The sequence below is a fragment of the Ursus maritimus genome, unplaced genomic scaffold (assembly GCF_017311325.1).
Source record: "Ursus maritimus isolate PB19 unplaced genomic scaffold, ASM1731132v1 scaffold_11, whole genome shotgun sequence".
Taxonomy (NCBI): domain Eukaryota; kingdom Metazoa; phylum Chordata; class Mammalia; order Carnivora; family Ursidae; genus Ursus; species Ursus maritimus.
Window position 1 is genome coordinate 70,387,980 of NW_024423453.1, and position 12,903 is coordinate 70,400,882.

Consider the following 12,903-nt stretch of genomic DNA (forward strand, 5'->3'; position numbering starts at 1 on the left):
AACCCTAAAAGCACCTCTTTTGTATTCAGAGCCTGTGCCATCTTGAAGAAGAGAACAGATCCATTTGTGTCTTTGTAACAGGTAAGGCATGTACAGGGTACACAATTTAAAAGATACAAAAGACCATACGGTGAACGTAAATCCACCCCCCACCCCAACTTCCCGGCTCCCCAAGTGACTCCTTCCCCCATCGACAAGGACTGCTACTGTCTCTGGATTAGAAATTTCTTTACAGACAGAAAAACTAAGGCAGTAACAAGGTTAAGAGGCACGTGTAGTAAGCTAATGAGAATTTTACAAGTCAGTATCTCAGGCAGGAAACGCACCCGGGGGGTCCCCACGCCGCCGCCACAGGCTGAGCCCGTCCTAAGGCAAAGCATGAGGTCGAGGACCCGGGCCACTGCGCGGGACGCCCACCGCCGCGGAAGGGTTAACGCCCCGGGCCCCACCCGGGCCCCGCCCACCCCCGCCTCTTCCGGGCACAGAGGGCGGAGTGTACGTCACTTCCTGGAGACTGGCTGAATCCGGAAGTGATCCCTGAGGACCCAGTTTCGGCGGAGGACCCCGGTGGCAGGGCCAGGTTCGGGACCATGAGCTGGTGAGTGAGGCCCGGGCGGCAGAGCCGCTGGAGCCGTGGGCCCGCCATGCGTCTTGCCCGCGCCCGCCTGAGTCCCCTCGCCCGCGCTGCCCGCCCTGCCCGCACGGACCCTCCGCCCTTGGTCGTTCGAGGGCCCTTGCTCCGGTGCTTTCCCGGAGGCTTCGTCTCTCGGCAGGACTCACCGGGAGATGGGGCGGGGGATTCCCTTGGCTTGGGATCCCGCGTCTGTTTCCTGACTCTTTCTGTTACATGGAACCGGGGCCCGTCTTCTCCCAGCTGCTTGGAGTGAGGAAGTTTCCTGTTTCCTCCTCTTGTAAATTCGTTGAGGTGGAGTAAAATGCCTTGTTTCTCCCGTAGCCCCAGAGCCGTGGCCCTCACTCTGGCAGCCTGGACCCAGTTCACTGATCAAAAACCCACTCGCTTTCAGATGACTAGTCTTTGCACCACTTAACAGTCTTCAACAGACAGAACTTGCTTCTCTTTTGAAAGGGTCTGGAATTGAAAACCCACACCCACACTCCCAGTGTGGGATTGAACTAGTTTTTAATCATTTACAGGGCCATTACCCACTCACTGCTTTCTCTTGAACATCAACGTAGGTAAGCTTAAACATTATGGGAACTAGCAGGCCATGAGAAAAGACGCTAAGGAGTCTCAGAGTAGTAGAGTTACAGCTCCAGAGTTAAAGGTACGTTGCTGTATGATGCCCATAGTAGATGAAGGCTCTCAGCAGAGACTTCATAATATTTAATGGTTGATTTGTTTTGTAAGACTCGGTTTGCCCAAAGGGCCTTACCTTCAGACCCAAAGGACCTGCATATCCACAACCCCCAACCTCAGGGGGCCCAGCTATAGTTTGCTTATATGGATACACTGACCCCCAGAGATGTACTAGATGAATCAAACTTCTTGGAATCCAAGGTCCATTAGCATAGGGAATGTGTTTGCCACTCTGTCCTCCTAGTCCAGCTTGTTTCTTTACACAAAGTCAAAGTATGAGAACTAGTCGTGAGTGAATGAAGATAGTAGAATAGCCTTCAGGAAGGCTCTCGCAGGCTCACATTTGACCATTAGTGGGAACTACGTTCTGGCCACAAGGAGCTAATGTCCGTCAGTGTTAAGGACAATTCTCTAATGTAAAATTTAGACCATTTCTGTCCCCTCTTCCCTCCTGCTTCTTAGACAAAGATTGATGGGCAAATGTCAGACAGTTGGTGCCAACACGTGAGGAAGCCCGGAGCGATGCCCTAATAAGCCCCGGCAGGAGCTGCTCCTTTTCCCTCCACCTTGGCTCCAGGAGGCCTATAGGGGGCTAGAGCCTTAAAGAGTTGACTTTCCCATCTTGTTATAACCTAGTTAGTGATGAGCAAAGTGATAATCCTTCAATTCCCTTTCCTAGAGGAATTACTTCCTTAAAGTGTAAGCCTGGATCCCCTGACCTTATGATATAGATGTCCTCTTGCCAGGCACATCTGGAATCTTTGGAATTATCTTGCTTAATTTTTCAAGGTAAAAACCAGGAAGTACAAATGCTTTGTATTGCTTAGGTTGGCATTTGCGATTTTAAAAATCAGTTTTTTCTTCACAAATCAGAAGAAGAACAGAGCAGACACCAGGGTAAAAGATTCTCTTGGTGATCTGAAACATGCCGTTTCCACCTGTCTTGAAGAAGGCTTTTTTTCTGAAAAAGTAATAGCCTGTTTCCTAAGGCCTGTCAGGTTGCAGCAAATTGAAATTGACAGCTAACTCTTCAGCAAAAGCTGAGATTTTTATCCTGCAGAATTAATTTACTAGTACACGTGCAGCTTGGCATCTCCTTGGACTGAGGGTCAGAACCAAAAGGGTGGCTTTGTCCTTCAAAGCTGACATTCCTTTTTCTTCCTCTGTAGAGGGCCTCTACGTCATCTCTGACGTGGACCCTGACCCTGTCTCCCTGAAGGGGGAGCAGCACCGGCGCCTGGACGCACAATCACACTCAGTTCCTGGCTCAATGGCTGGCAAAGGGAGCGGGGCTGGGTCCTTCTGATTCGCTCCTGGAGTGGTTTTCCTGCTCCCAGAATGAATCCATCCATTCATCCGAGACTGGAATTCTCAGTGGGGGAAGAGACCAGAGTGACGTAGGGCCATCATAGGAGGCCGATGCTCAAGGTCAAGTTCACCAAGCACACGGGTATGCCGGCCATCATTGAATAAAGCCTAGGGGCATGTAGCCCATGGTCCCCAGAGGGTAACCATTGTTCTGGGCTAGGCTGGGCTTTCAAAATGTCACAGTGAGAAATGTCCAATATTGATGCCCTTTGCACACTGTGGACTTTGCATGGAGAGTGAGAGGTCTTTGTTCCCTGCTTCCTCTGTGCATGCAGCCCGCCCACCCCCTGTTTGTTTAGTGGTACCTGCTGCCTTCCTGTACCATCGGCCCATCCATTCATCCACCAGCCACCCACGTGTCTTCTTAGCTGGTGGTCCAGTGGTGTGCCCTGCTAGCAAGAAGGCGTTTGATATTCACATCTCAGGTCACTGATCCACCGTTTGGGCCTAAGTCAAGCGCTTCCCTCTCCTCTCCTGCTTGTCTTCTTCTCTCTCTTCTTTTGTCTGTGTCTTTATTATTGTATGGAGGGAGAATTCAGTAGAATTAAGAATATAATCTGCTTTATCAATCTGGTTTATCTGTCTCCAGGGATTGTAGCCTTCTCTGGAACCACACACCTTGATGCTCTTATGCTTAAGTGACCAGGGAAAAGAAGGCCTGCAGGAAATCTTCCTCTACTAGGGGTCTGGAAGTTTGACTCAGAACAAAGGAAATTAGGGTCCGTGCAGAGAAATGTGGCTGGGAGTTAGAGGAGTGAGTTCGGGTTCTGGTTCCCTCCTTCACAGCATGGCCTAGGCAGGCATTCAGCCTTCCTCTGTCTTGTTTTCCCCACCTGTGACATGCAGTGGATAATCCCCGCTGATGCTGTGCCACCCAAGCCTGTTGTGAAACCCATGGAGACTGTGATTGTTTTCAGACTCTTCTGGGCCCTTCTACCTCTCTCTGCCCCTTAAATATTGGAATCCATCCTCTCCCTGCCCCCATGTTCTCACCCTGTATGCCCTCCCCATCATCTTCAGGATAAAGGCCTGACTCTGGGCCACGGCTTATAAGGTCTTCCTGGACCTGGCTGTCCACCTTTACTCCTGTGTCTAAGGTTTCCCTGGCCTCTGGTGCCTCTGCCCCTCTGTATGCACTGTTCCTCTCCCTGAAATGCCCTTCCCTCCCGCCTCATCCGCCAGGCCGACATACCCAGAGTCCGGGTAGACTTCACCTCTTCTGAGGGTCTTCCCTCAGCAGCCCCCCACACCCTGCCAAGCCGAGTCGGGTGCCCCTCCTCTGACCCTCATTAGCATGTGTACTTGAACTGTTGGTCTACTTGTCAGTAACCCCGCTAGTCTGTTCATGACCGAGAAAGGGACTGTGTCTTGGTCATCACTGTATCCCTAGCAGTGTCCCCAGCAGTCGTACATGGTTACTGGATGTATGAACGAGCACTGTTTTTCCATTTCCTGACTTGCCTTAGCTCAGGAAAAATTTTCAGATAAAAACCGTGTGGAACCTATAAGCCACTTCCTGAAACAAAGAGCGTCTAAGAGTGCTGTCGTTAAATCGATGATGGAAGAAGTGGCTTCAGAGCCTCTCAGAGACTGTTCTCCCCTCCCCTCTTTCCCCGTCCCCAAACTATCCTCTCCCGTGCTGCATAGAGCGCTTGTAGTACTTCACATCCTTCCAAGGACCACAGATGTGTCCCTCTCCCGCACAGACTGCGTGGGGGCAGGACCTACACCTTCTTTAGCTTTGTGTGTGTCTACTGTTTGCACATAGTAGGTACCTCATCGGTAAATGTCAAATGAAGTGAGTGAAATATAAAAAAAGGAAGGTAAACTGCTGGGTGAGACCCAACCACGCATTCTGTTTCACACATGTTCGCAGTGGAGCCTCTTTTCCCTTTAGTGTGGCCCTTGCCGTCGTACATTTGTATAGTGCTCTTAACTTTTCAAGTTACTTTCCCCTCCATTATCTGATTTCGTCCTCAAATGTACCCTCGTACGCAGTGCAGGCCTTCTTACCTGCCTGTGACAGCTTCTCAGAACTCACTCACGGAATACCTGGCCGAGTTAGAGCTAAAATCTGCAGCTCCTGACTGTTCTCTATGCTTGAATGGAGACATTCAAAAAATGGAAGGCCAGGGGCACCTGGCTGGCTCAGTGGGAAGAGCACGTGACTCTTGATATGGGGGTCCTGAGTTCGAGCCCCCTGAGTTGGGTGTAGAGATTACTAAAAAAAAAAATAATTAAAAAGAAGAGAAAAAAAAGGAAGACCGTTCTGATTGGGCCCCGAAGGAAGGTATTTGACTTTGCTGGCACGTGTGGCCACTACCAGGGTGGTAGTGAATTTCAAGGAGTTGCCAGTTCTCACACTTAACGCGATGGGGGAAGTCCCGTGTCGGCACACATCCAGGTGTTCTGGACCCTCTCAGCTTCTTACTCTGAGGCCTCTCTGCATCGGGCAACCTTCCCACTCATTTCTTTAGACAGGCCGGCCTCTCCCCAAGCTTTTTCCTCTTCTGTGGAGAGCATGGTCGTGCCGGACCCTTTGAGGAGCCTGTGTGATTCTGTAGTTGACGTAGCTTTGGGCACCGTCTTGCTTCAGCTGTTTGTAATGGGAGGGGAGGGGACGTTTTCCACATTCGGAAAGCGCCAAGTGTGTTGAATCCCACAGCTTCTTCGTCAAAGATGTTTTCTTCTGTGTTATACTCTTTATGTACATGTGTTGGGGTAACTTCAGAGTTGGCAGCTAAGCTATTAGAGTTCCTTCCCCTGAACCCGTTATTTCGGTGGCTAATCCATTAAGTAGGGCCCCTTTTGGCATGTCGCACCCAGATTGTGCTCCATGACTGTGTGTTGATTTAATGCTCCCTGACTATCTCTACTGTACAAGGGCCTGTGCTCCATGTTGGGGGACATTGAAAAGGCCGTAAGAACCAATGCCTGTCTCAGCCAGCGTATGGAAAGCTCCAGAGATTCACAGGCATGGCAGCTGATCACTAAATGTTGGTGTGGCATCGTCAGGAAAAACTTCCGCCGGAGGACGGGGTGTGAGCTGAACCCTGACTAGCAAGCATGCAGTGTTTCAGTGAGCAGTGGAGGGAGGGGTCCAGGGTAGGAGAGTGGCGTGGAAAAGGTGCGTGCTGACGGAATGCCTCAAGAGTATTCGGCGTGGTTGGTCAGGAGACCGGCTTGGCCTTAGCGACTAGGGCTTTGGGGGGAGGCTTGGTTGATGACGGCGGCACTGTAGTCAGGGCCATGTTGCCAGTGCTCGCAGTGCCTCACCAAAGAGCTGAAACTGAGCTGAGGCTTTTCCAAATGGAAGGGTTTTGAGCATGGAAGTGGCATGGGGAAATCAATGATTTCATCGGATTAGTTTGGCGGTGGTCTGTACGAGAGCTCAGAGAAGAGGAAGAACGGAGCCAGGGAGCTAACGTGGACAGTGGCTTCCAAAATTTTTTGACCACAACTTGCAGTCAGAAATGCCTTTGATATCACAGCACGCCTACAGTTATACTTCAGATAAAAGCTTCACCTGGTATGTGTGGTGCACTCGCTATTTTCTGTTATGTTCTATTTCATGTTGAAAAGAATGGTGTACTTCGTTGATCTCATGACTAATTTTGATAGGTTTATAGTGGGATGATGTGTAGCAGCTCACATGACTGATGCGGGACCCCAGTTAGAAAAACACTGATCTAGGAGTTAATTGCAGGAATTCAGGCTGCGAGCCAACACCTGTGACTCCAGCCAGCTCAGGATAGTGTTGTTGGTTGATTTGGTTTGCATGGTTTCCAGCCATGTGCTTTATAAGGACTTAATCCATAGACGGGAAAACGGGCATCACTTTATAGGAAGGAAAGCCCCAGCGGACAAAAGCCTATACCGAGATGCTGGTTTATTAGTAATCAGGGACAAGCAGATGACGCCAACAAGATGCCATCGCACAGCCATCCGTCTGGCAACAATTGTAAAGTTTGGCCACGCCAAGTATCTAAGGATGAGGAACAGTGGGAACTCGCACCCACTGGCATCCGAGGTGCAGGGTGGTATGGAGAGTGGTGATAGAAGTTGATACAGGCACTTCGGAGATTTGAACAGTACCTGTGGCGGTTGGAAAGGTTCGCACGGGCTCACGCAGAGAATCTCCTGCACTGGGGCCGAGGGAGGCCGTGGGGAGGGGAGTCGCTTCCTTGTCTGTAGACGTCCGGCCTCTACAATGTGGTATCCTTATATGAGGAAACGTGGAGTCACTAAAATGAGCGAAGTAGAGCTGTGTCTGTCAACATGGACCAGTCTCAGAAGCAAAATGCTGGACATAAAAAGTTAGTTTCAAGGTGATACATTCAATATCGTACATTCACATACAGTTCAGGCCTATAAAACAATACTGTGTTGTGCTTCTGGATTTAAATGTATGTAGTGAAAGTCTGGGAATAGTACCTACTAAATGCAGGGCAGTGGCTCCCCGCCAGGGTGAGGAGGAAAGAGAGAAGGAGATGGAACCGGGCTGTAGCCCTCGGGGGGCTTCGGCAGTGTCCCGGGGCTGCATCGCTTTAGAGTAAGGTCTGAGGCAAGTGTGGCTCTGTGTTAGAACCTGATAGTGTTAGGTGAACGCATGAGTATTTATTCTCTGTAATGTTCTGAATGTTTCCAATAATTGATCATAGTTTCTCTTAACTTTTGTCATGCCTGGCCTGACTGGCATCGAGGCTAGGGCTGACCTCACTGTTCATAGCAAGAGAATTACTGCCTCCCACGGCCAGTAGGTGAGGGTGGCCTGGGGAGGTAGGCCTAGAAGTGAGTTTCCATCTCAGCCCTCCTCCTCCTCCGTCCTGCTTTCAGACCTTCAGCAGAGGAGGGAAAAGGTCGAGTGAAAGCTCTTTGTAGGATTCCTGGTTAGTTAGAGACAAAAGTGAAAATGAGATTAGAGACGGTGCCGCAGAAGCTAAACAGCTGGTCTGGTGCTTCTCAGAGTCTGTCGGTGTCTGAGCCGCGGTTCACCCATCAGACTGGAAAGCAGGCACTGGAGGCTTCTCTCTGGCTTGTTGAGTGAGCAGGGTAAGCCTTTCACCTCAGAATGCCTTCTGTTTTCCTTTTATAAAATGGGGAAACCCATTTTCTAAGGAGCTACAGAACAAACAAACAGACTACCTCCCCGAATTGCCTGCCTTCCCCTCGTTTCTTGACTTTAGATGCTCCCTCAGCCTCCAGACTTCTGTCACAAATCCTCTTGCTACTCGGGAGGAAGTCCCCCTTCACTGTAGACAAATGGGTTAACTTGGGCCCGGCAGTGACGGCAGTGACGCGCTATCCTGCAGGACTGCTGCTTGCCCCCAAAGCCGCAGAAATCACATCAGCCTTCCTAACCGTGCTTACCTCTGTGTAACCGTGTGCGAGCCACCCCCTCGGGCCTCACTTCGTTCATCGTCATCAAAATAGCACCACCGCTATCTTTACAGCAAATACTTAGAGGCTGCTGACTGTATGTCAGGAACTATTTTAGGAACGAAACTCATTTGGCCCTCCCAGCGACCCTACATGGTACGTATGTTATTGCCTGATTCTGTAGACAAGGAAACTGAGAGACCGGAGGTTAGGTAACTTGTCCCAAGCCTCCCAGCCGGCAGTTGGCAGAGGGAGGAATTCGGCTCCAGAGTCTGCCCCCCGACTCGGCGCACTGTGTCCAGCGAGGACTACAGGAGCGGACCGCTTTCAGTGCACTGGTGTGTCCCAGGCGCCCAGCGCCAACCAGTGATAGGAAATGCTCAATAAATGGTCACTCGAATTGGAGGATTGCTAAGATCTCACGTTCTGTGAGAGCTCCCTGAACATTCTGTGATTCATTCTGTCTCAACTTCTCAGAGGTCAGCCTGGGGAGCAGTGGGGAAGGGAGGGATCACAGCTGAGCTGGGGGATTGTTCTAGTCCAAGTGACGAATCAGCCAAGTCACAGAGTCATGCCTTTTATTTTTAAACACACACATACCTCCTCGGACCGGTGGCAAGTCAGGGTAGTATTGTGTGTGCTCTGGTTTTAGATCTGGCTGATTTAGGGGAAGGACTGACGGGGGCAGGGGGAGTGGAGAGGCTGTGGTCAGAGGTGCTGGCAGTGGCCGTTTTACAGCTTGGTCCATTTCCCCTTCTGATGGGGTCTGTCCTGTCCTGCCCTTGCTCGGCTGAACTCTCCGTGGCCGGGTGGCCGTGTGGCCGTGTGGCCAGCTGGCCCTGCAGAGAGGATGACCTCCAGCAAGCAGCTGCTCTGCCGGAGCCAGCTGCCTCTCCGTAAGCCCTGCCCTGGCCCCAGCCCTCGGTTTCCCCTCCGAGCGTCAAGGTGGTGGTAGCCTTAGTGGGGCCGCAGACCAGAGAAGGCAGTGACCCAAGGATAGGGTGACAGAAGGATGGGGGGAGGAGGGGCTTGTCCCTCCAGCCTGCAGAAGCTGCTGCCTTTCGCCCACCTTCCTGCTCTTGCCGAGACAGTGACTCAGGCCCAGACCACTCCCCGGGGAGCCAGGATTTCAGCCACTATCAACTGCCGCCTACTCTTTGCTCAGCCCTCCCTTCGTTCTCACCTCCCTCACCTCCTCCCTCCCCCCAAAACTGTGATCCATCAGAAAGATGTAGGGTGGGGTAGACTGAATCATTTCAGGGCTCTTTCCACCCCCAAGCCAGGCCTAGGCTCATTCAGATTCAGTAGAAATTATTTCCAGAGGCCAAGGTGAAGACCAGGGAGGAATGTGTAGGTTTCAGCGTCTTTCTGCTCTTCTTTGTAATGGAAGCAGAGGACTTTCCAAAGAAGGCGGGGCTCGAGGAATCTGCTGGGGTGACCAGGGGATCCCCACCCAACTGCCATCTGGGCCTGCCTCTTGTGCCTCTGCAGTAGAGGGGGTGGGGAAACAAAAGATTGAGAAACCTAGCAAATTGAAAATGCAAAAGAGCTGTTTTTGTAAATAGACATTACACAAGAGCAGGAGTTTTTTTGGAAAGGTTTTACAGAGACAGACAGAATTAGCCAACTGGCATCATGCTGCTAATAGAGATATTTACTGTTTGAAAAAGTATATTTGTAGCTTTGGAGAACATCCTGTTGACTTTTCTTTATTGTGAAAGTGAATTTTCCCCCCTTTCCCTCTGTACACATAGAACTTTTTTCTTTTTTGAGGTGGGGCACTTTGGAGGTTGCAGAAGAGTAGGCTTGAGAGAATTGTTTTCTCCGTTTTGTTGCTGAGACCAAAATATCCCTTCTCCTGCCCTTGGTGCTCATATTTACAGATTGGCAAGTAGAACCAACTAAGGAATCCTAGTCCGGAGGCCGGGAGCTCCGAGCCCTCTTGATTTCTTCCAGAGCAGAGAGATTCTGTGGGGAGCAAGCCCTGTCTTCTGTCCGGACCTCTGCGTACCCACCGACACCAAGGGAAGAACCCCGGGGAGAGCGTGAGGAGGAGGGGGACCGAGGTCCTGAGGCCCAGTGAGCCTCTCCTGGTCCCGGAGCCTGCCCCCCTCGGCACCACCACCCCCGCTGGGCCAGGGCGCCGCTGCTCTCAGAGATGCAGCAGTGCTGTTGCTCTTGCCGCCTGCTCCGGAGCAGCTGTTCTCCCGAGGAAGTCCCTGCGTCCCAGCAGGGTTCTAGAACCACAGGGAGGAGATCAGGGAGGCCGTGAGGAGAAGAAGCAGAAGAGCAGCTTGAAGCGTCGTCCTTCTGCTCTGTCTTCTCGCTGTCCCCTGGCCACCTTTCAGCGCTTCGGTGGCAGAGAATCCGTTCTTCCCTCAGGGTACCTGCCCCAGTTTTCAGGCTATTTCTCCGGCAGAAGGGAGCATAGCTGCCATTTGGCAGCCTTGGAATAAACCCAGGAGACTCTTCTCCCATCATATTTCCTCCTAAGCTCTTCAAATTATTAGTTTTGGGGGACACCTGGGTGGCTCAGTCAGTTAAAGGACTGACTCTTGATTTGGGCTCAGGTCATGATCTCAGGGTCATGAGAATGAGCCCCGAGTTGGGCTCTGTGCTCAGCGGGAAGTCTGCTAGAGACTCTCCCTTTCCCTTTGCCCCTCTGCCCCTGCTTATGGGCACTCTGTCTCTCAAATAAATAAAATAAATCTTTAAAAGGAAATAAAATAGTTTTCCCACAACCCGTGTTCGGATACCGTGTCCAGCCAGGCTTTATTGCCAGTGCCAAAGGGCAGCTCCATTTTCGCCGTCTGCACCAAGTGGACTTTCCCCTGACCCCAGCGGCTGCTGCTTGTGGCTGGAGAGACCCTTTTTAGCTTTGATTTAATCAGATAAGGATTGGGAGGCCGAAGACAATGATCTTACCTTTCTTTGTTGTTTATAAAGCCTTATCTGAGAGTAACTTGTTTTAAGAACCTTAAGTGAGAGTCTGGTGTTACACAAGGCCCTTGGGGCATCATACTGGTTTACTCCTTTATTTAGCCACTTACCCAGTGCTTACTGTGTGCATCAGACTGGGCTATAAGCTCCCTGAGATCACAGAATGAGTCAGTCTCATTCATCCTGATAGCCCTAGAACCTAGAGTAGTTCTAGGTATAAAGGAGGTCCTCAGTAAATATTTACTGAATATTCATTCAGTGAAAGGTTGAAAGTAGCAGTGTACCTAGTACAGTACTCGCAGGCATTGCAAAGAAGCCTAACATTCAGTCCCTGCACTGGAGGGCTCACGTGTCATAATCAGAAAGCAAGATTACACGTAGCGAAGTTGGTTAGCCTGAGCCTTGACCGAGCAGAATGTACAGTGGATCACGGCGCTGGGGCTGAGAGAGCAAACCGGTCATCTGAATGTGTGCTGAGATGACTCTGTGCCAGAACTCAAAGACCCAATCTTTGGATCTTTTAGGAAACTAAGAACAAAAAGATATTTCCTTACTAATTGGAGGTTTTCTGGCTGAAACCAGTAGCCTTTTTCATATTTAATGGTGAAAGATCAGCCTCGAAGCATTCTTAGTAAATTCAGAAACGTTTTTCTACAATTTCTGGCCAATGCTATACACAAGACAAGAAGTGGATACAAAATATTGGGACAGAAAAGAAGTTTTGTCATTATTTTCAAGTCTATTTGGAAAACCTAGTTTTTTTTTTTTCCCCTAGCTGAATTTCTCAGGCTATCTAGGATAAGTATGTAGGTGTGATGACTGGTTTCAGGGTAAATATTTAATATTCAGTAGCTTTCCTGTGTACCAGGACAATTAGGTGAAAAGAGAATTCCATTTGCAGTATAACCAAGTGGAATTGATTCCAGTGTAGGGCACGTGTACAGCTAAAAATGTCACGTGTAAGTGTTCCTTTGAGATCTTGATATACAACAAAATAAAAGTAGAGGACCTATATGAAAAAGCTCATAAGACTAAAGCACATGATAAAAAGACTTGAGTGAATGGTAAGACATATTATGGTGCCGAATGAGCAAATCCATTTGTAAAAATGTAGGATCTCAAAAGCTAATCTATAAATGTAATGCATTTTCAGTAATAAGTATCCCGATTTTGTCGGGGGGAGGGGTATATAGCATATGACTTTGAAGTTTATCTTAAATATTAAGACAAATTAAAATAGCCAATTACCTGAAATGAAATGTAATGAGAAGGGTTCTGTTTGGATAGATAATAAGAATTGTTATAAATGTAAATAATTAAATCCGTGTTATTGGCAAAAGAGTAGCCAGGTCTGTGGTATGGAATGGAAGTATTTCACACTAATGAACTGATTTCTCAAAGGTGATTTGTTTTTTAAATTACATTAAAACACCTGCCTAACCATACACTCAAACTCTAAATGGACTAAGGATTTAAATATCCTATGGAAATGCAAGGGACACAGATAGCCAAAACAATCTTGGCAAAGTTGGAGGGCTCAACACTTCTCAGTCTCAAAACTTACAACAAAGGTTCCAGTAATTAGGACATTGTAGTACTAGCATAAAGACAGACATATAGATCAGTGGAATCAAATCAAGAGTCCTGAAATAAGGCGTTACATTTATGGTCAGTTGATTTTTTTTTTTTTAATAAGTATGCCAAGACAGTTCAACAAGGAAGGAATAATCTTCGGCAACGCCAGAATAACGGGATATCCACATGTGAAAGAATGAAGTAGGACCCTTACCTCACGCTATACACAAAAATTAACTCAAAATGGATCAAAGCCCTAAATGTAAAAGCTAAAACTATAAAATCCTAAGAAGAAAACATAGGGGTGAGTCTTCATGATCTTG

At 49.2% G+C, this 12,903-nt stretch overlaps 1 protein-coding gene across 3 annotated transcripts in view; it reads left to right on the top strand.

The window, feature by feature from the left end:
• The first annotated feature begins 486 nt into the window (after positions 1 to 486).
• The window catches only part of BIN3 (bridging integrator 3), a 41,942-nt gene continuing 29,525 nt past the window's right edge, over positions 487 to 12,903 (top strand). Inside the window, exon 1 of one of the 3 annotated variants that reach the window (XM_040626513.1) lies at positions 487 to 598. In XM_040626513.1, coding sequence (XP_040482447.1) covers positions 591 to 598 — 8 coding nt within the window. In that variant the 5' untranslated portion in view covers positions 487 to 590. The remainder of the gene's footprint in view (positions 599 to 12,903) is intronic. The other 2 variants (XM_040626516.1, XM_040626515.1) reach the window with 2 other exon arrangements.